Genomic DNA, 23,876 nt, shown 5'->3' with positions numbered 1-23,876 from the left:
AGTCCTACTTGATTAAGGCCCCACCCTTCTGACCTTATTTGACCTTAATAATCTCCTTTTAGGCCACATGTCCAAATGCAGTCACACTGGGAACTAGGGTTCAACATATGAATCTGGGGAGAATACCATTCAGTTCATAACACCCAGCAGCAGCCTTTACTCTTTAATTTCAGTTACAAAAGTTGTGAGACACAGGGAAAGTTGGGAGAGGTTCAAGAATACCGATACCACTCTCCAGACCCTTTCTTGCCTTCAGGCCAAGGATGATAAATTAACCCAGGATAATAAATTAGGTTTGTAAGTAATTTATGTAGCTGCATCCAAAAATAGAGAGCTGTTTTGTTCATGAAACATCATTCTGAGTTTAAACTTAGATACACAGCTTGTAAGATGTTTTCCAGAAATCATAACCTGTAAATTGATAGATTCCAGGTTTGTTTACTGTAAGTAACCTCAGACAGACTAGATTTTTCCTGCTGGAAACACTCCATAGATAAGAAATCTGAAGCTGCCATACACCATTTGTTTGACAGATCTGTTGTTGTAAAAGGAAATTTGACTAAGCACCCTTTCTTCTTTCTTTCTGGAAGATAATCCCATGTTCACTCTCTCCTCCCTGTACCCCATAAGGAATGAGAATGAACTGTAGGTCTGCCGGTAAGCATAGTCTTCCCAGTAGGCCATGTGGCAGTCCTAAGCTGTCCTCAGTCTTCCTCTCTGCTTTCATGTCCAGTGCATTTACCCTCACCACTAGGCTCTAGACACCCTCTTTGTCTTCTGTTCCTTTAACACTTTGCTGGTAAAGTGTCGTCCCTAGACCAGTGACTTCACCTGGGAGCTTATTAAAAATGCAGAGTCCCAAGTCCACCCCAGGCTGACTGATTCAGAACTGCATTTTAACAAATTCACAAAAGGATTTGTTTGCACATTCAGGTTTGAGAGGCCGTGCTCTACTGCACCAAGTCTTCCCTGCCTTGGGCCTTTGCACTTGTCCTGTTACTTCTTATGCCCTCAGCTTTCAGACTGCAACTTAAAAACTCTTCTGTCTCTTCCATCTTTTATATAAAGGAGTTGCCCCTGTAGTGTTTGCATTCATACATTATTTATTTCCTTCTTAACACTTATTGCAATATATATTTTATTAATTTGTTGTATGGTTGGTGCTTTGTCTTACCAACTCTAAGCTTCTTGAGCTTAGGAGTCATGATGCATGGGTCACCGGCCAGTAGTGATCATGGAACGCTGCGGATGGCTCATCAAAACGCGAGAAAAAACATGCAGAGACAGACTAGTTTCTGTGGAGAAGTAGGGATGGAATGGCCACCCCCCTCTAGTGGGGAGTGTGCCAATTTACCATCCAAACCTGCTTTTATTGGGCTTGTTTTGCATAATAATTCAGGTAAAGTACATTACTCATTACGAGGAAGTAAGGAACAATAGATAACAAGGAACTCTGTGGGTCTATTTTGAGTCAGGGTCAAAGAGCTGTAAGACTTTGAGGAACAAACTAACTTCCTCCTTGGACCCTTCTCATTCAATGGAGAGCATTCTAAACAAAGGAGGTTCACAGTAATTTACGTGTTCTTTCTTAGGCCTGATCACCTGGGAATCCGCCCTTTTCAGCACAGAGCTGCATCACCCTGTCATTGTTTCAGGCTTAGGTGGAGCAAGGGAACTAAGGCAACCAAGAGATAAGGAGATCTTCTCCCAGACGAAGAGAACTCAGGCTAAGTCAAAGCCGAGGAGTGAGGGTCCATCACCCCCTTTTGCTATAGCCCCCGAAGTCCTTCTTTTGGGGGCCTCCCATGTGATTGTGCCTATCTTAGGTCATTCCCCCCTTGGGGAATTTTACCTGTCTTTGGCTAACTGACCAAGCTTTGGGGTTCAGTTATGAATGAAGCAGCAGAAGCAGTGCTCCTGCCAGGGAGATAAGCTTTTGTCTCCTTGCTGGCTTACAGTTCCAAGGGCATTCCCTTAGCCTTAGCCTAGGTGGGGGTTACAGCTTCTGATACCAGGCAGGGTGGTTCCCAACAGAGTCATATTCAACTTGTTCAGCAATTTTATCCAAATGAACATCACTTAGTACATATTAGGTGGCTGGTAAATAGCTGTCAAATCCAAATAAGTAAGTTGGTTTTTCATGATCTAGTACCTACCTATGTCTGTCTCAAACACCATCTTCTTCCTTGCACTTTGTATTTCAGGTCAACTTAAACTACTTACAGTCCCTCATCCTCATCCTGAATGGAGGGCTTTCATGCTTTCCTGCATTTGTTCAAGCTGCTTATTCTTTCTGATATTTCTCCCCTCCTTGTGCTACTAAAGGATGCACATTTATTCTCATAGTCCTTGCTTCAATATCTTAGAAAAGGCAACTTAAGGACCACTTGGTCCACAATTATATCTTGAATGATGCTGGATTTCATTGGGATTTCCATGCAAATTTCTAGTATGACATCAAGATCCTATTGAGGAAAAGAAAATAGGTATTTCCTATATCTGTATTGTTATTGCCTAATGTACTTCATAGAATGTAGGATGCTTAGTGACTAGCCTTTGACTTATGAGACAGGAGAAATACAAGGTGGTGTCAGGAGGATGGTTTAAAAGATCACCCATGTCTAAGCATCCAACATTTTGTCATAAAAAGTCCTTCCTGGACATCATAGCCCCTGTATTCTTATATGCACTTTTCTTGATGTAAAAGTACTTTTTATAACCTGTTAGTCTTCCAGAATTTCTGGGAGATAAACTGAGTCAAACATTTGATTTGTCTCACTTTCTGAAGATAACCTTGTTTCTCAATGTAAAAATAAACAAATATGCCTTAATGCATTCAGGTTAGTATAACCAAGTATCGTGGGCTGGGTGGCTTATAAACAACAATGATTAATTGATTTCTTAAGGCTAGTAAATCCAAAATCAAGGCTCCAGCAGACTGTATCTGGTGAGATCCCACTTCCTGGTTCAAAGACAGATGTCTTCTCATTGTGTCTTCACATGGCTGAATGGGGTGAGGGAGCTCTCTGGGGTCTCTTTTATAAGGACATTATCCCATTCATGAAGGCTCCACTTTTATGACATAGTTACCTCTAAATACTATCACAGTGGGAATTCGGCTCTAGCACGTGAATTTAGAGGGGACAAATATTCAGTCCATAGCTTGCTTAACTTTCTGGATTTACAAGTCTGTGAGTAAGTAGACTTCGTTTCTTAAACAGTCTAATTTTATTTATATATAAATACATATAGACATCAGTGCACATATATCTCAAGAGCCTTCTCCAATACTCATTAGGGCAAGGGACAGAAGTGGCTACTTAGATGTATTGTAGTTCAAAGAATAACAAAGGACTCGTACTCAAATATGTCACTGTTACAGAACAAAAAAGGGGGGGCCTGGGGCGATATACTATTATTGAAAGAAAAGCCCCCAGGTCCGTTATGTCCGCCACCAGAGGAAAGACGTCTCTCAGTGCCAGAGATTTGTGAAAAGGAAAGGAAATGTTTATTTAATGTTATACAAACTTAAAGTTGTGATCTAATGTCTTTATCAAAAAATCCTAAAGTCCCTTAAAACACCCTCAACAGACACAGTCCTTCCTTCCTTCCCCCTTTGCCCAGTCCAGAGTACTGTATCTCAGGAAAGGAAATAGAAGTCCATGGCTCAGGCAGTCCTCTGGTTATTCCCAGTTAGTACTCAATCTCAACTGGGAGAGCTCCCTGGGTTCCCAGCACCCTCAGCTGAGTCACCGGGATCTCTGCTAAAACCAGGCGGTGGTTCCCCCTTCTAAAGCTGCGGGGGTCCCCACTCTGGCAAAAGCACGTGGTCCTCTCTCCCCGGGCCACGGGAGTCCCCACTCTGCCAGAGCTGCGTGGTTCTCCCTCTCAGGGCTGCGGGAGTCTCCACTCTGTCAAGGATGCGTGGTTCTCTCCCTCAGGGCCGCGGGAGTCTTCACTCTGCTAAAGCTGTGTAGTTCTCTCTCCAATGGCTGCTGCATCTCAGTTTAAATCCTCGAGCCCATCTTCCTCTGCAGCCCCATTCCCGACTCCTCCCACACTTGGCTTCACATGCCAGAACTCATATCCTTCCAGCTTTACTGGACTGCCATCATGAGTCTGGGCAGGTGTGGCCCCATGTCCTAGAGTCAATCTTCTCCAAGCTCCCACGCAGGCGTTGTAACTCGGGGGACCTGCCCCCAGTCACATCTTGGTGGGGAAGTTACTTCCATTCCCCTGGCTCAGAGCATGGCCACAGCTATTTAACATATCTAAGCAACTAGCCAAAGGCTATAGATATGTTAAATGACCACACCAGAGGTTAGCTGCAAGGCTGTTGCTATGCAAAACAGCTCTCAAAGGTCCTGCTCCATTTGTCCCTTCCCCCAACCCACACCTGGGGAGTGGGAGTGAGGACATCCAAAAATCTCCTGGACATCTTAAGTTCTGGACCCCATTTCAAATGCCTATTTGGGGTCCCCCCTCTTGGCTGCACCCTGTAACATCACTACTACATCCTCTGAGCTGGCAACTGAGCCTAAAATTGCAACTGAGTTGTTTCCTTGGATTAATGTAGAGATGTCTGTTCTTCAGTTAATCATTGGTCAGCATATACTTTAAAATCAAAACTATTGACTTAGGCTCAATTGGTAGGGATCTGCAACTCCTTTCCCCATAATACAGAAGAAAGAATCTCAGTTTGGCTTGCCTAACATTCACCAGGAGGACGTCTCTGCATCAGCCTTGCTGCATGAGGGAGAGGTTATGACAGTCAGGGGAGCTGTCTGAATAAAGGCATAGAGGCAGTGAGCAAGAGAAAGCTGAAACTACAAGAAATGAGAGTTTATTCTTCTTATAATAAAACATAGAGGAAAGGAATATAGTTATTTTGATTAAATATTACTATCTTTGAACTGCCCACATATACAATCTTACTTGATTCTCCCATAGTAACTCCATTTTGCTGGTGAGGAAATTGAGCCTGACAGCAGCCCAAGGTGATCCAGCTAGTATTCTGAGAGTTTACCATGGAGTTCATGTTCTCTGACTTTCCATGACCCCACAGGTTAGGAAAAAGTTCTGGAAGATGATGCTAGATTCCCAGTCAAAGGATTAGTTATCCAGTGCCACTGTTTCCCAGTGTTATTGGAGAGATACACATTTTGCAGGATGTGGAGATGATAGATGTTACAGGAGGGGAAAGAATGTTTGTTCTGTACTCAAATGAATTAGAAGCCATGGCTTACAACAAGAGTTAGTTTCCCCTTAATAGCAAAACTTCTCAGGGTACACTATGGGTTCCCCTGACATGGCAATATTTAATAGGGTATTTTCTATGTTCCAGAGATTACAGTTCAGGGTTAGTATTCATCAGAATGAAATGTGGGATAACTATCCTAAATAATTGGTATAAAAATTGTTTCTCTTCTCTAGTTCATAAGAGGGAAGAGACTCAGAGGCTTAGCAAAATAGAAAGAATAAAGAAAAAAAAGAAAATCAAAAGCAATTCTTGTCTCAGGTGGAAAACTGACTGATCAGCATTCTTCCCCATTTACCTGGCAGAGAGCATGACTCACCCCAGGCGAGTGGGTACAAAGCAATTTGCAAGTTGTCTGGAGTGCAAAAAGCTAAGATGAATGGCTGAGCTGGTTAGAAAAGAAGATTTAGTAGCAGTGATATGAGAACTTCTATCATTCTTGCTTGTATAGCTTGTCATATTTAAGCAAGTCAGACATGGGAGGCTTAAACAAAAAGAAAGAATAAGGAACATTCAAGGGCACTAAAAGAACTTATTTTTATCCTAAGGATTTTATCACTTTTTGTCCTAATCTTGAAAATATTTTCTTTGTAGAATCTGCCCGTGTTCCATTACACTATTTAGGTTCTGAGGGCTTTAAAAATACATAGTGGCCACAGTTTTCAACATATAACTAGAAGAGATAGGAGAACAGTAGAGATAAAATGCTAAGAAATTTCAACAAAAGGAGAGGGCATTTTAATTTAAAGGCATCAGGGAAAATTTGGGGCATTTGAGCTGGTTGTTGAAGAATTAGGGACAAAGCATGGTAGCCAGGAGAATGAGTGTAAACTGAATTATGTAAATAGGCATCTAAGGATATTTAAGAGTCTCATGAATAGTGCCCTTTGCTAAAAGAGTAATGGGAATGTGGGGTGGGGGGACACAGATGAGACAGGAGTAAAGGGTCAGAGTTCTGCTTTGGAGTGACGTGAATGCTAAAATGAGGTTGACTAAACAGTCACAAGTGGGCAGTGGGTTATAATCCAGGGTGCAGTAGAACCACACTGGCATCTCAAGCCACTCTGGCAACTTCTTGGCCATTGTGAGTCACTCTTCTAGGCACGAGGTGAACAGATATACTTTCAAGTTGAAGGAGACAAAGAGGTGCACACTCAGGCATGTAAGTTCAGAGAGTAGTTGCTATGAAGAAAAACAGTAAAAGAATAAGAAACAAAAGGGAAGAGCTAAAATCAAGAGAACAAGTAAGGAGACACAATAATAACTGTAATGGATCCATGTCACTGGGACCCAAGAGGAAACAGGTTTATGGAAGAAGACTGGGAAAAACTTTGCAACTGCTATTTTTTGAAAGGAGCAAAGTAGAGAATGGTGTCAAAGAGGACAGTATTGTCAGTAATAGTACTTTCAACAAACACAACTGATCAAGTTTTTACTGCGTGTCAAGGAATGTACCTCACTGACATTAATTTTCTCAGTAAATCAAGGAGGTAAGTATTACTATCTTTATTTTATTTAAATTTTTTAAAAGATTTTACTTATTTACTTTCAGAGACAGGAAGGGAGGAAGAAACGGAGGGAGAGAAACATCAGTATGTGAGAGATACATCTTCCAGTTGCTTCTCACATGCCCCCAACTGGGGACCTGACCCACAACACAGGCATGTGCCCTGGCCAGGAAGCTAAGTGGTCGCCCTTGTCGCCTGGTTCATAGGCTGGTGCTCAACCCACTGAGCCATACCAGCCAGGGCATATCTTTAATACATAGATGAAAAAAATAAGGTTGAGACAGCTTAAATGACTTGGTCACAGTCACTCTGCTAGGTTTGAGCCCATGTCTATCTGAGTCCAATTTTCATAGTATTAACTTTTGTGGTATACCAGGATAGGACAGAGGGTGTGTGGGAAGATATAAAGAAAGGGAAGGGAGATGGTATGTTTGGTTTTGGATACATAGAGTCTGAAATACCTCTATGGCATTAATTGTTAGTGATATTCATTTGGACAAATCAGAGCTCAATAGAGTGGGGAAGATTGGGAATGACCATCTTAAAGTTTTTTGCATGGATTAAGTTGATCATTGAAGCCATAAAATATTCTAATAAAAATTAATAATTAGGCAGCTATGATGTCTCAGGCACTATATTAGTGCCTTTCACATGTTATCTAACTTAGTCTTCATAACAAATAAACTTGGAAAACTGACACTCCGGATTGACTTTGGCCTTATTCTCTGAAGGTGATGAAGTCAATCTTTGAACCCAATCTCTGTCTTTCTAGCTCACTGTTGCTAAGTAGCTAAGCTTACCAATGTAGAAAGTAATGATGAGGGACCTATTGAAATTGAGTTCTGTCCTTTGCTTTACATTGCATGTAACTTGTTTTGCTCCCTCTCCCTGGTGTGTTAATTGTGTCCATTTACCCTCTACCTAGCAATTGAGTGCTCCATATTTAATTCCCTTTCTTTCCTCATAAAAGTGCCAAGGGCATTTTAACCATAAATTTTCACTCTATAGATGTGTAGTAAATGACTAGAAAACCAATAACACATAAGTAAGTATTGATCCTTTCATCATGTCTAATTAGAGATAAACTCAAATTTTGGCTAGAGAAGAATCACTTCTAGAGGAGTGGTCAGTCTTTTCTTCCCGTCACGCTCTGTCATTTACACATTCAATCCAATAGTGCCATTGAGCTCTCTCCCAGATTTCAGTTTCCAACAATGAATAAAGTGGACAGAAACTCTGATCTAATGGAGCCTACATGAATTGGGAGATAGACTTTCATAAAGTTACATATTTGCATAATTTGTAATTATATTAACTTTTTGAAGAGGGTTCTTTGAGAGTTTATAAAAGGAGGACCTTATCCAGCAGGGGTAGGGACTTCCTGATCAAGATTCAGTGTACTGAAGAGTTGGTGGGCAGAGTATTGCAGCACAAAGCTACTATGAGGCAGGAAACTTCATTAAACTCAAAGCCAGGAGAGTGAAGTCAATAGAAGAGTGCCCCTGCCAGACTACAAAGGGTCATCTAAGAGCTTCAAGAGCAAGGAGAGTCATGAAGAGATTAAGCAAAAAGGTGATTTGATCACATCTGCATGCTAAAGGGTACTTCTGGCTGTAGGGTAACAAATTCAAATATGAAGGGCCCAGAAGGAAAGGGGGTGAGAAAACTCCATAGAAAGTTTATGCAGAAGTATGGTAGAGCTACCCAGCAAGAGTTCATTCATTGCCTGTTGCACACAGGAGTTAATGCTTTGGCACTGGCTTTTGAGAAAAGATAAAGCTTTTTTTTTTTAAATATATTTTATTGATTATGCTATTACAGTTGTCCCATTTCCCCCCTTCTCTCCCCTCCCCCCTGTACCCCCCTCCCACCCACTTTTCCCCCCTTTAGTTCATGTCCATGTGTCATACTTGTGAGTTCTTTAGTTTCTACATTTCCCGTACTATTCTTGCCCTCCCCCTATCTATTTTCAACCTACATTCTGTGCTACTTATTCTCTATACCTTTTCCCCCCTCTCTCCTCCTCCCACCCCCCTGCTGCTAACCCTCCATGTGCCCTTCATTTCTGTGGTTCTGTTTCTGTTCTAATTGTTTACTTAGTTTCTATTGGTTTTGCTTTAGGTGTGGTTGTTAATATTTGTGAGTTTGCAGTCCTTTTACTATACATGTCTTTTCTTTATCTTCTTTTCTTAGATAAGTCCCTTTAGCATTTCATAAAATAAGGGCTTGGTGATGATGAACTCCTTTAACTTGACCTTATCTGAGAAGCACTTTATCTGCCCTTCCATTCTAAACGAGAGCTTTGCTGGATAGAGCAATCTGGGATGTAGGTCCTTGTCTTTCATGACTTGGAATATTTCTTTCCAGCCCCTTCTTGCCTGTAAGGTCTCTTTGGAGAAATCAGCTGACAGTCTGATGGGAACTCCTTTGTAGGTGGCTGTCCCCTTACCTCTTGCTGCTTCTAGGATTCTCTCCTTCGTTTTTACCTTGGCTAATGTAATGATGATGTGCCTTGGTGTGTTTCTTCTTGGGTCCAACTTCTTTGGGGCTCTCTGAGCTTCTTGGATTTCTTGGAAGACTGTTCCCTTTGCCAGATTGGGGAAGTTCTCCTTTATTATTTGTTCAAATACGTGCTCAATCTGTTGCTTTTCCCCTTCCAATTCTGGTACCCCTATAATTCGGATATTGGAACGTTTAAAGGTGTCTTGGATGCTCTTAATCTTTTCCTCAATTTTTTGAATTCTTATTTCATCCTGCTTTCCTGCTTGGTTGATTCTATCTTCCTTCTGGTCCACTGTATTGTTTTGAGACTCATATCCCTTCCTTTCACTATTGGCTCTCCTCCTCGTATCTTCCTGCATCTCTTTTATGGTAACCTGCATCCTTTCATCTAGATTTCGTCCAAAATCTACCAGTTCCATGAGCTTTCTGATCACCAGTGTTTTGAACTGCGCATCTGATAGATTGGCTAATTCTTGGTCGCTCAAAAGGATGAGTCCTGGGGGACTGATCTGCTCTGTTGAAAACATATTTTTTTTCTCCTGTCTCTCCTTTTTTTTTGTTTTTCGGTCTGGTTGCTCTTGTTACGGTGGGGGGTGGAGCCTTAGGTGCTCACCAGTCGCTAGATTGTGACGTTATATGTGGGGGCAGGGTGGGAGCGGGAGCGGGATGGGAGAAAACAATGGCGATAGTTCTGTTCTCCTGGACTCAGACCCTTGTCTGGGCTTCCGGGCCTGGTGTGGACCCGGAATCCCAGCATCCTTTCATCTGGTCCACAATCGCTACCTCTCTGAATCTGCCAGTTGCAGCTTGCGTACTCAGGGATCACCGCTGCCTTCTTGCGCCCCCGGATGGCTTTTGCGCCGAGTTCGGGCCAAACTTTCCCCCAACCTCCGCGCGCCGCCGACCCGAGCCAGCCCCGCGCCCGCCCGGTTCGTCTTCTCCTACCAGTCCGGATGAACGCGTCTACTTCAGCTTCTTGGCTGCCTGACTTCCACTCAGATAAATCCTCTGCCGGATCTGGGTGTTATTCTGATAGTAAATTATTGTTGTAAATTATTGTTTTTCTAATCTTGGTTGTACGAGGAGGTACGATGCATCCACCTATTCCTCCATCTTGCCGGAAGAGAGAAAAGATAAAGCTTTTATTGCAAGGTAGACCGGCAAGAAAAATGAACTTGCTGCATCAGGGCATTGGGATGAGATTTAAAGGGTTAAAAGTCAGGAAGTTATGCATATTCCTTGGGATTATATCATCTGATAAAAGATCATATTGCAAGGCCCAGGCACTTCAACAACTTCGTGAATCACGCACGTGTACAAGTTCCGGGGCAGTTAACATATAATTCCCAGAAGATTATGGCCTCATGATATCAAAAGGTCATTTTTAGGGCAAGATTTTTCTTTCTGTGCAGCCTCTGTAGTCTAGCAGAGACTGGTAGCCTTGTGACTCCCTTCCAGGGAGTAGGGGGATTGTTCCCTTTCCCATTGGCTATGACCTGAGACCTCCTCATTCTAGTCCTGTGGAAAACAGCTGATGCTATTATTATTTAGGGCTGATTGGGGCTAATCTATTTACAGGAAGAACACTGAGAAAAGGGGCACTCATGTCTCTCTATTTTGTTCGCAGCAACTAAAACAGGTTCAGCACCTAGTAAACTGGATGAAGTGATTTGCAAGAGAGAAAATCTATACAAGTTACTGATGATTTAGATATGGGGTTGAGCAAGAGAAAGGAAGATGTCAAAAATGACAAAACCTCTGCTTTATGGATATTAGGCTGTCTTGCATTAGGGCTTTGTCCTTCAGTTTTCTTTGGCTCTGAGTCAGCGTTTAAAAGGCCTGATAGCACATAGCCATGGCACCCTGAAATCAGCCATGGACAGAATCAGTGTGGCAATGTTCCAATAAAATGTTACTTGCAGAAACAAGTGGTGGGTAGGATTTAGCCCATGGGCCATAATTTCCCAGTCCCTGGTGCAGATCATGAGTTCAGTTTTGAGCAAGTATAAACTGAGGTATTTTTGAGCTATCCACATTAATGTTTACTTACAAATTATTCTCAAATCCAAGGTTTAAAAAATGACTTTCAAATGTATTTAATAATTTGAATAAGATTAAATATCTAATCTTTGATTGGTAAGCATATTTTAGGGAACTGTGTCCTCAAAGGAAGATAAATAAGAGATCATTTGTAATTAGCATAAGAATTCTAAGGGAATAGTTCCTCTAGTGGCAGTATTTTTTAGAGACAGCTAACTAATGTCAGCAGATGTGCCTTGTTTGACTATCTGACAATGAAAAGTACTACATGATACTTTTAAAAAGGCATCAATATTGTAAAAAAATTGGAAGGTTCCAATAAGTCTGTTCTGGAAAAAAAATAAAGATAGTTCTGGAAGAAAGTTAAGTCAACCCATTTTAGTTAGAGGTATAAGAAAGGCTTCATCGAGAAAGAGAAACCTATATTTAATTTAGAGGTGAATTGTTCAATTAGTCTGGGAGTTTTAACCATATATATTTAAAACCTACCTCCTGCCCCTTTTACTGGAGAGAAATGCAGGCATTGAAACCGTAAATGCAGATCATTTAGGCAGAACTCTCATAAAATCTGTTCCTGATACATAATTTAAAGCATATTTATATGTATGTATGATGATACTGTATTCCTTTAGACCTTGTTGTTTTGGGGAAAAGAAATGTTTCTTATTCCCACCCACTTTATTTGTGGATGTGCTGAGCCTCTGTAGGCATTTCAACTTGTTTTGGCCAATGATCTTATGAAACTTAAGCCAGGAAACCTTCCTTCCTATCCAAATTTGTTATTCCACTGCAGCTTCATACTTTCCCATTAACTCATAATAGAGTATAACTGAGCATTTTTGTGACCCATTCAGACTTTTAATGAGATAGAGCGCCACAAGGTCAAGAACAGAAGCCAGGAGAAGTAAATCTGTAATCACTAGGTTCTCTAAACAATACAAAGGTTTTCTTCTAAATTCCAGTCTGTCAGATAACTTAGTTCAGTGGTTCCCAAGCTTGCCTGCATATTACTTAAGGAGCTTTAAAACACCCTGATAACTATGTGGAATTTTTAAAAGACCCCCAAGTGATTCAAAAGTGCAGGCAAGTTTGGGAACCCCTGGCTTACCTCAAAACAAAGTCTCAGTAGCTGTGCAAAGTGATCCCACCTTGGACCTCCAGAGGCTTCAGAGTGAGATGAAGCTTAGAATTCCTCCATGAATGACCACGGTTTACCACAGTCAAAGCCAATCATAATAATACTGTGTTTGGCACTTTCTTCCTAGAGCATATAAAAAAGGACAATTTCTATAATTATAAATTTTGAATAAGTAGAATGTGAATTAATGCATGTTTTTATTATATCCATCCTGAAATTGTGTTTCACAGACTAGTTATGCTGCCTAAGGTATAAAAATAGGGGCGAGTCCTTAAAAAAAAAGTCATGAGGCCCTACAAAATTCTTTGTGAAATTCTTGCCTTATCCGCTCTCCACCAGAACCCAAACCTGAATGTTTCCGAGTATTAAAAATTCAACATTTCTCTGCATTTTTCCTGAAACTCTTTTTCTATAAATTAGGCAGCACAAATATATTTTATTGAACAATTGACATTTTAATGAGAAAGCTCCTTTTAAAGTAGCTCATTCTATTAAGGTTTTAATAAGCAAAAATAATATTGCAGAGAATTATGCCATAGAAGCAGCAGCCAGCTTGGTCTACAGAGCAAGCTTTGGAAATATGCAAATTAAATTTCAGAAAAGAAAATACACCTGGAGTGACAAAATTTTCTTCCAGATAGACTGTGTCTGTGTGGAGAAAGGGACAGATCTCTTCTAGATAAAAATGGATGCACCAAACACTGTTTATAAAATTTCTATCACTGTTTGAGTCCTGCATTTGGCAGTCAGACAGCAGCTAATTTGGTTTTATCTTAAAATTCCAGTGATTATAAAGTCTGGAGCAAATCACTCTCTACTAGGGCCAGACCCCATTTTTTCTTTGCCAAGCACATGTGGTACAGAACTTGAGCTGACAGGTCCTTTTTCATTATTTCTGTCTGGGCCAGAAGCAATGGAGTCACAGCTGATTTTCTGAGTCCAGGATTTTATCACCCTCTTCTCTGAGCATTTTCAGGAGATAGAGACCAGTGTTTCTGATCATGTGTGATTCAGAAGTTCCCTTTCCTTGTTATTTATGTGAGAGCCTATATTACTGGCTAATTAATTCATAAAGTCTGCACATACCATATGCACAAGCAAGAAAGAATATATGAGATGGTTGACTGCAAATAGTAGGCCACATGAAGAATTGATCATTCATTACGGAAAGTTTATAATGTCATATTGGAAATTCAGCATTAGAGGGGTGCTAGTGTTGATTAAGCTAGTGGCACAATTGTAATATCAATGACACACATTATCTGTGTTTTGTTTTGTTTTTGTGATTCTCAGCATATTGGCTTTGTTCCTTAGACTTGCCTCTTTCTGGAAATAGCTGCTGCGTTTCCACACATCATGTTTGCACCCATCAATGTTCAAAGGCTGACGACAGCATATCCCTTTTTCCTGTCTCTTTTTTTAAGAATGAAGAACATTTTTCTAGGACTTCACAACAGGCTCACTTCTGCTTTCGTTATCCAGAGCTGCATGATATCTTTCCTAAGACATTAGTCCACCTATCCATGTAATCTGTGTCCCATAGATTAATTGATGGCATTAGCTATAAAGTTTCATTCTCTTGCCAAGAGCTGAAATCTCAATAGTCATTCCCCATAAGCCAGCTACTAAGTAAATCCAGTATCCAAAACCATAAAATGTGGGTGTCCAGGAGGAAAATGCATTCTTGTCAGGAAATTTAGAGCTATATGTTCTTAAGAAAATGATGTTAAACATCCTATCTTCTTTTCTTATCTTTCTGTACCTTAAGTTAGGCTTTCCAGCTAACTGAAACAGTTCGTCTGCAGAGTTCAGAAGAAAACCTGAAATTTGCATTCGTACTAGCCTCCTGACAGTGTGGTTGATTTTCATAGCCCTAAATCATTATTCTCCCTTAAGCAGTTGCCTATGGGTATTTGCAGGTGACTTTCTTTTTTTGAAACAAGGCACTGAATCTGTGTGGATGAGTATAGATATACACGTATCATACTCATTTCTTTAACAAAAATCTCACTTACCAGAGCTTTTAAAGGTTATTCAGTATCTTCACAGACTATAGATTATACATGGTGGGGGAAAAATAGGGTTTACAGTTGTTTGCATGGAAAATAATATAATAATTAATAAGTAATACAGGAATAAACTATATTTTGCATACTTACAACTGTAAACCTACTTTTGCCCACACTGTATTATCAATAATGATTCTTGTTGGCAAAGCAAATATATTAGGCTTTTATTCATTTCAAGCAAGAGGCAACCTTGTTAGTTTAATATATATAATTAAATTGAGCTGAGCTCTTTAAGTGAAAATTGAAAACAAATTAGGTAATCAGTCAATAAAATGTTTGTAGTTACAACACTTGTATATATTTGGATAAGTTGAGATAAAAAAAGCTGTTCAGCATTGTTGTCATTTTATTTTTATCTAAGGGGAACTAAAAATATTAAGGTGGCAACATTTGAAATTGACTATGCATTATGACATAATGACAATTTTTAGAGGCATCAAAAAGGCTGTTTTATTTTATTTTTATTATATTTTATTGATTATGCTATTACAGTTGTCCCAATTTTTCCTTCTTTGCCCACCTCCACTCAGCACCCACCTCACTCCCTCAGGCAATCCCTACACCATAGACGTTACAGAAGTTATAGGGACTTATCTTCCTGGCACTACTACCCTGGGCTGGGGGTTCTGGTGTGGGGCTGGGAGTCCTTGCTACCAAGATATTCCTCCCAAATTTTAATCCACCTCACATGGATATGGGACCAGCCTGTTCCACATCTCCTGTCTGGATGGATGTGGTTTCTTTAATTCCATAGTTATTAGACTCCCATTCAACTTGATGTTTGCCAGTCCTGAGTGATGGTTGTTCTATAATTAGTTGTAATTTGGACGTGGTTGTACAAAGAGGTAGCCTGTGTTTACCTATGCCATTATCTTGACCAGAAGTCTAAATAATGATAATTTGTTTCCTATCTGTATGAGCCCTACATCTATTTCCATAGGTCAAGTTTAATCATGGCATATTAGTATCCACTAGTGTTGGAATATGCAACCTCAAGTTTAGCTAATAAAATTTACATATAGTTTTTAAGTGTCTTACTAACCATGAGAAGGACCTTTTAATATGACATTTGAAAACATCTGTATTAATAAAAGTAATTTTTGTATATTCCAACTTCTTAAAATTTGAAAGTTACAAAGTTAATACATATCTTTTTCTTTCTTATTACAAATTGTTTTCTTAATATTATGACTGAGATGACTGCCAATGATTTACTGCCACCAAAATGATGACATCAAAAAAAAAAGTGATGGTATTTTACATTTAGGTAGATTTATTTTATTTACACTTAGTTCGATTTATTAGTGCTGACTTTAGTTTTGTAATCAGGCAAATGAATTCACATAAGTCATCTGAAGATTCTCAGGTTTCTGGTTAGAGTTTAAATTCAACCATTGGAAGGTTATAATATCTTATGAAGTTTAATACTTGAGCCATTTTTCTCAGAGTTAACTATTTTCATTCAGATTTTGAATGCAGTTCTCATTCAAGTTTTGATGGAAATATCACACCCTGCCATTATATCCTGTTTTAACAAAGCAAATATATGGTGACAGACGATGATTTGACATTAGATAGTGGACACATAATTCAATATACAGATCATGTGTCATAGAAATACACACTTAAAACCTATATGATCTTATTAACCAATGTCACCCCAATAAATTTAATTTAAAAAGACAACTCAGAGCCCTGGCTGGCGTAGCTCAGTGGATTGAGTGTGGACTGGGAACCAAAGTGTCCCAGGTTCAATTCCCAGCCAGGGTACATTCCTGGGTTGCAGGCCATAACCCCCAGCAACTGCACATTGATGTTTCTCTCTCTCTCTCTCCCCCTCCCTCCCTTCCCTCTCTAAAAATAAATAAATAAAATCTTTAAAAAAAAAAGACAACTCAGATATTAACAAATTATCTTTAAAAATGTCTCACACTTTCTACTATCTTTTTAACCTATTTTTAGATTCAACTGCATTAAAAATTAAATTAACTAGGCACAAGGAATATCAGCCAAATTTGTTCATAGAATTTAATTTCTTCTTTAATTAATTTGCTAAGTATACCTTATGCAACTTGTAGATCCTGGAACTTTTTACTTAGTATGTATATTTTTTTGACTCTTAGTTATAAGTGACAGAAATGCAATTTAAAGTGTTTCCACATAGCAGAATTTACTGGCTTACATAATGGCACAACCTTGGGAATTCCTGCTTCAGGCATAGCTATATCCAGTAGCTCAAACAGGCTCAAGAGTGATCTTTGTCTTCGACTCTCCACATTGCTTTCCTTTGTGTTCCCTTCCTTTTCTGACAAACTTCTTTCTTCTTGTAGCCATAAATAAGTACCAGGATCTTTACGTTCTGGAAACTGCAAGTCCAACAAAAACAGATACTTTCATCTGTGTAATCTCAGTAAAAAGCATGAAATTAAATTATGTGCCATTCCAGCATAATCCCATCCCTGACCAAATCTCTGTGGCTAAGAGGAGAATGTGTCAGTGGTTGATGAAGTGTACTCCCCAGGGAATCCCCAGCAATGTCATCTAGATTTTTTTAGAAATACCTACTCTCAGATCCCATCCTATGGCCAGGGAATCTGAAAATTAGAGAGTAGGGTCAGCACATGCTGTTGCTAGTTGTAACAAGTCCTCCAACTGACTGTTGCACACTCAGGCTTGAGAAACGCTGCAGTACACTAACTGACCAAGCTTGTGTCATGTATGCAGGTCCCAGAGCTTCAGTGTAACTTTCATCTCACAGAAAATACACAGAAAAGAGATCTGAGGAACTGATATCAGGAAAGTGGAAGAGTAGCTGCTGTGCTGGGAAAAGCAAGCAGTATCCACTACACTGAGATTTCATTTCAGCCCAATAGTAGTCTGTTGTTTCTAATGCCATAATTTCTCAGAACACTTTTGATTATCAGTTCTCTTTCACAAAATCAGTATTCTAATTAAGCAAATACATATCTGTCCTCCTCTAAGTTATAGTGTTTTCATTGAGTTTTCATCTCCAAATGGGTACATGTGCAGTCTTGAAAGGTTTCCAGGCCATGCTATTTTTTAGCAAATGCTTCCTGATCTCTTAGGATATACTTTGCTATATTTAAAGCCTTCAAAATAGAGCCTTTTCATTACTATGTGATTAATAATGGGAAAAGTTCACTTTGCTTCAAAATTTCTCAGTGAAAATGGCAGTAATGTCTACAGTATTTTAGGAAAGGTGGTCAGCACTGAAAATCCTCCAAAATAATTTTTAAACCTTTTTTTAAGTGCCTAATAAGGGAGATGAGTGTAGCTTTTTATATTTTGGGGCTGGACAAAAAGCCTTAAGTTAATAAAAGTCACATTTTTCATTTTTACCAATAACTTCATTGATTTAGATATTTTCAGTATGTCAGCTATCTCCCACTATTGGCTTGTAGAGGTTAGAGGCCAGCGGAGCTACTAAACATCTTCCAGTGCATAAGACAGCCCCACAGCAAAGAATCATTTGACCAAAATGTCAATAATACCAGGAAACTTCACAAACCACTTTGATACATTCTATCACTCACAGCACCCTCTCCATACACTGCACTAATTCTTTTTTTTTTTTTTTTTGCATGTCGGTTGCCTTTTACCTTTCTTGCAATAATAAAGCACAATGCACCAAAAATATTGCTTGTCTTCTTCCATCTTCAATATTAAAATGGCTGCACAAAAATTCACCAATTTTGATGTCTGTTTTTAAATGCACACTGATATGACAACTGTCAATACAATCTAACAAAGTTGTTTCAAATGAAGTTGAAGACAACTCAGCACTAGTAGACCCATCATACAGAAAAAAAACTAAACAATCTTTTTTTGGCTAACCCAATACTTAAGAGTTTCTTTAAAAAAAAAAAAAAACTTGGTTTGGGATATTTGTACTTATCCTGGAGAAGGCAGTAGAGAGCAATTCAGTATTTCTCAATCTATCTAATCATAAGAATCTTCTAGGCGCTTGTTAAAAATAAAGATCCAAAGACTTTTTTTCAGGATATTCTTATTTGGGAGGTCTAGGGTATGGACAAGGAATGTTTGGAACATAGTCTAGTAAGAGGGAATAGTAAAGATATTGCAATGAAATGGTAAGGAGTCAGATCTTGGTTGTAGTTCCTACTAGCTGGGCTAAGTTACATGCTCTCATCAAGTGTCAAATACTTCTATTATTACTATTTATTGTTATTAGTCTTTTCCTTTTCTATTCAATAATGTGCCTGTTGCACCTTTTATTTCTTACACTACAGATCGAGGATATGCAATGGGGTAAAGGAGTCCGGGAAATACCCCACTCAGTATGTACACTGCCGTGCAAACCAGGACAGAGAAAGAAGACACAAAAGGGAACTCCTTGCTGCTGGACCTGTGAACCTTGCGACGGATACCAGTACCAGTTTGATGAGATGACATGCCAGCATTGCCCTTATGACCAGCGGCCCAATGAAAACCGGACTGGCTGTCAGGATATCCCCATCATCAAACTAGAGTGGCATTCTCCCTGGGCCATCATCCCTGTCTTCTTAGCAATGCTGGGGATCATCGCCACCATCTTCGTTATGGCTACTTTCATCCGCTACAATGATACACCCATAGTCCGGGCATCTGGGCGAGAGCTCAGCTATGTTCTGCTGACAGGCATCTTTCTTTGCTACATCATCACTTTCCTGATGATAGCCAAGCCTGATGTGGCAGTGTGTTCTTTCCGGAGAGTTTTCTTGGGCTTGGGGATGTGCATCAGTTACGCAGCCCTCTTGACAAAAACCAATCGGATTTATCGCATATTTGAGCAGGGCAAGAAATCAGTAACAGCTCCCAGACTCATAAGCCCAACATCACAGCTGGCAATCACTTCGAGTTTAATATCAGTTCAGCTTCTAGGTGTTTTCATTTGGTTTGGCGTTGATCCACCCAACATCATCGTAGACTATGATGAACATAAGACAATGAACCCTGAGCAGGCCAGGGGAGTTCTCAAATGTGACATTACAGACCTCCAAATCATTTGCTCCTTGGGATATAGCATTCTTCTCATGGTCACATGTACTGTGTATGCCATCAAGACTCGGGGTGTCCCAGAGAATTTTAATGAAGCCAAGCCCATTGGATTCACTATGTACACAACATGTATAGTATGGCTTGCCTTCATTCCAATTTTTTTTGGCACCGCTCAGTCCGCAGAAAAGGTAAGTGAAAATGCGCACAACACCATGCCCTTCAAATGTGTTCATTTTGTAAATGTTGAATCAAAGTAATTGTAGAGTGTGCAGTTTTATATGTGCCAAATGGTATTCCCAAGAGTAGGGAAATCTAAAATAAATAGGCATTCATGCTATTATACAAAAGTCTAAAAGCTGCAGTGAACTTTGCTACATTTATCCCACTGGAACCAACAAGAGGTAGCCTTTTTGAGTTAATTTATTATAGAATTATTCATGTGGCAACAGATTATCCAGAATAAAATGATCTGATCTAAATTAAACCTTCCTATTAATTAATTCTCCACTCTCTCTATACAAATATTTTTTGGTACAGAATAAGAAGGCCACAGTCCCTTTTTCCTCCAGTAAGGAGGATTTTCCTCCTTATGAATTTCCTCCGTAAGAATGACCAGTTCTAGTTCTATTTCTCTCTTCTTACTGGATGTTTAGGTTGCCACTATGGATTGGATCTAGTATGAGAGCTATACACAATATTAGAGGCTCCCAATTACCTGTATGTATGTATTTATAAATATACAGTTATGTGCCTCTTAACTATGGAGATACATTCTGAGAAATGCATTGGTAGGTACATCAATCACATCAAGTAATTCATAATAATACCAGAGACTCAACTTTCCAGCATAAGGAGGAACAGTACACACACACACACACACACAATAGAGCAAGTCTCATCAAGCTGTGAAATTCAAAGTTTTCAAAATTAATGGGTCCTAATATGTTGGTCTTAAATATGGTTACTGAATATGATCCCCACATATGTTTTTATGAATTCTTAAACTAGACAGCCCTAGTATGTTGATTCTTAATGCAATTAATATGTTCTAGCTGTAGGTTTGACATACATGCAAATATGGCAGCACTAAGGGGAAGATTTCACATGTGATTCATCCTCATCTAACTCCAACTGGCTCCAGATTTGTATATATGTAAATTTAGCAATCTTAATATATTGATTTAACACATTGATCTTAACAAGATCTGGTGTCCTTTACTCAGCAAAGGCAGCTCTGACATGTTGGTGTAGCTGAAGCCAGAACTGAGACCTAGAATCTGAACTGGAACACTCTATAGGAGAAAGAATAGATACAGTTTGATTACAAATCAGGATGTTTGGGGTCTAGTCTGATTCCATGTTACTCTGAAGAAGTCTCTTAAACACTGAGAGACTTGGTTCCCTAAATGGGGAAAGCAAGGATTGAAGTAGGATTGTCCACAAATTTACTAATCTCTTAGCTTGAATCTGATTTCTTATTGTTATTTCTGTTCTCTGTTTAATCATGTAAATAATTAATGGCATTTTTCTGGTTTTGTAACTAAAACTTTCTTTTACCTATATTGTTGGATTCAAAGCTATAAGTTTAGACTGTATTTTTTTTTAAGTGAACATCTTATGAAACTACACAGAATTCTAAATCCAAAGGCAGTGAATGGTTTCCAGATTATGGTTTTAGTCATAGTCTTGAAGGCAGTTCTTCTAGAATATATGCTCAGTGAGCTTAGTATGTTTCTAACAGTGTGTTCCAAATTCATAATGCATGTTTACTGTCTATGAAACCAACTTGAATTTCACCTTATTGCTTCTATCTATCCCTAAGCCAAGGGGATAGTAAAACATGAGTTAGGGTAGTCAAACACAATAGAGAGAAGGGAAAATTTCTGTAGATGTATGCTGGTAGTCTTTAAGCACTGAACTTTTTATGGGGAATAGTGTACATCATCAAAACCTGTGGAGATAATGATCATTTTCTATTGAAACAAACACAATTCCCCATGCAACAGATTAAAAAACATTAAGTCCTTTCTTATAACATATAGTTAAAGAATATAAAAGGGAGGAGTAACTTTAGTTTTATAGATGAGCTATTTTGTAGTGCATATTTGACAATATGAGAGGGTCCCCCAAAATGGAATTTATTTATAAAAATCATGTATTTATTTTTACATGTTTAAACTGCAGTCACCTTCAAAGTACTCTCCATTTCATGTGATAAACCTATTGAGACTTTTTTCCAGTGCTCAAAACAGTTTTTAAAAAGGTTTTATTTATTTGTTTGTTTGTTTTAGAGATAGGGAAAGGGAGGGAGAAAGAGAGGCAGAGAAACATCAATGTGTGGTTGCCTCTTGTGTGCCCCCAACTGGGGACCTGGCTTGCAACCCAGGTACGTGCCCCGAAGGGGAATCAAACCAGTGACCCTTTGGTTCACAGGCTTGCAGTCAATCCACTGAGCTACACCAGGCAGGGCTCAAAACAGTTTTTTAACTTGTTGCTGTGATTTTAATGCCTTTTAGTGCTTCTGCCATTTTTTTGTTTCACCTCTTCCACTTCAGCAAAACATTTCCCTTTGAGGAAATTATTATCCAAGAAAACAACAACAACAAAAATATCTTTCTGGGTGAGATAGGTGAATATGGAAGTGGGGCATGGGAGTCATGCCATTTTTGGTCAAAAACTGCTGAACACTCAGCATGGTATGGGCAGGTATGCTCATAAATCACCCATTATGAAATGGTCAAATGCATTGAAAGAGTCTTCAGAATAAATCACTGAAGCTGAACGTAGACTCTCACAACAATGCCAGCTGGTACACTGATACAGATGGGTTCCTAGAACACTCACCTAATGGGGGGAAGCCTAGAAGGGGTTCACCCTCCAGAAAATAATTCTGTTTTGGGGAGTTCCTGCTCATATGTCTCTACCATTTCATTTGTCATTTCTGAAAATGATACAAAGTTTTAGGAGTTGAATTCACTGATTCTAGTTGTTCTAGAAGACATTCTGGAAGTACTTGACTGTAGGAAAAATTAAGCTGTCTTGAAGCAGTGTGGTTTTTAATCCCAGAGTTTAGAAGGCACGTATTCATCTTTGCATACCCTCAGTGGGTCACGATATTTTACGTGGTTGATTGGCACAAAGTAGTAAATTGTCAAATGGGAATGGTGAAGTGTTATATGAAAATTCACACATCTTAATAATAGGCATATGACTAGAGAAGCATGAGTGAGCAATTAAAAATATTTAATGTATGTACACCATGGAGTTTAAGTTGTGGAAAGTGACAAGCTGACAAATGGAACAAAGAGGTCACAGCAAAAGACATTCTTAGCAAGCTAGCAACTTACAGAATTATAGTCCTTCAATTTTTGTTTAGGTTTAACAGTTTAAGTGTTTCAAATGGAAAAATTTCATTGTAATAGGAAAAGAATACAATTATGCAACAAATTCAGAAAGTTTAGTTTGAGGATATCTTCATGAAATGTCTCACCAGTTGAGTTTATTAGCACAGCATCAAGTATGAGGGATGTTCACTATTTCTTGTAAAACATCAACTTCCATGAAGTTTATGTTTGTTCTTACTAAGGAAGATGGTCTCTTGTTTATCATTGCTAACCCTGTAACTTCTAGAATGAGGATCTTGCAACATAGCCCAGTAGGGACGAAGTAAGCTTAAGCCATAAGGGAACAGTTCCTGGTTTTAGAATTTATATTTAGGTGACTGTAATGATTCAGGGAAATATTGCCAATGGTAGAGCAGTAGCACAGTAGGAGCTAGCTGGTTTAGTGATCTGTGGTAATATCCCACTGTTATATAGTGGCACTATCTGTTGGAGGACTATATTATTTTTCTCTGAAAAACAAAGGGTTGGCTTGTGGATGTAGCTACATGGAGAGTTTTTCATGCAACCTGGATAAGAAGCACACTTCAGGTAGAGAAAATACAGGCTGTGCTGCCCAAATCTGAGAAACCCTATAGACACTTTGTTTACTCAGAGTGTTTTTAGCCAATTGTTATCTGGAGATCTTCCTAGGTAAGCCGATATATCATCTATCACACATGGACAAGCTTTACACAACTTGGCTCTGCAAAGGCAGTGTGGACTGTGTTATACAAGAAATGTGATCATGGTCTCAGACGTTGTCTCTGTGCACATGTTTGTTTGGATAAGAGGATGGTGAGTGGTGAGAAGACAAGAAAGAAAAAGATTGAGACATTTGCTGCTCAGGGACAAATTTGCTGGGGTAAGAGTAGTGGCTTAAAGGAAGGACTGTGTCTCTACAATGGCACCCACAGGCCACTCTTCTTCTGCATATATCAGAACAGAACCCTGGTGAATTTC

At 39.2% G+C, this 23,876-nt stretch overlaps 1 protein-coding gene across 2 annotated transcripts in view; it reads left to right on the top strand.

Annotated features, from left to right (window-relative positions):
- Positions 1 to 23,876, top strand: part of GRM7 (glutamate metabotropic receptor 7) — an 853,913-nt gene that overhangs the window by 656,677 nt on the left and 173,360 nt on the right. For both annotated transcript variants that reach the window (XM_028518977.2, XM_036030861.1), the window contains exon 8: positions 18,786 to 19,721. In XM_028518977.2, coding sequence (XP_028374778.1) covers positions 18,786 to 19,721 — 936 coding nt within the window. The remainder of the gene's footprint in view (positions 1 to 18,785; positions 19,722 to 23,876) is intronic.

Source organism: Phyllostomus discolor, chromosome 7, assembly GCF_004126475.2.
Source record: "Phyllostomus discolor isolate MPI-MPIP mPhyDis1 chromosome 7, mPhyDis1.pri.v3, whole genome shotgun sequence".
Taxonomy (NCBI): domain Eukaryota; kingdom Metazoa; phylum Chordata; class Mammalia; order Chiroptera; family Phyllostomidae; genus Phyllostomus; species Phyllostomus discolor.
Note: the sequence above shows the minus strand (reverse complement) of the source record. Positions and strands in the feature narration are given on the sequence as shown.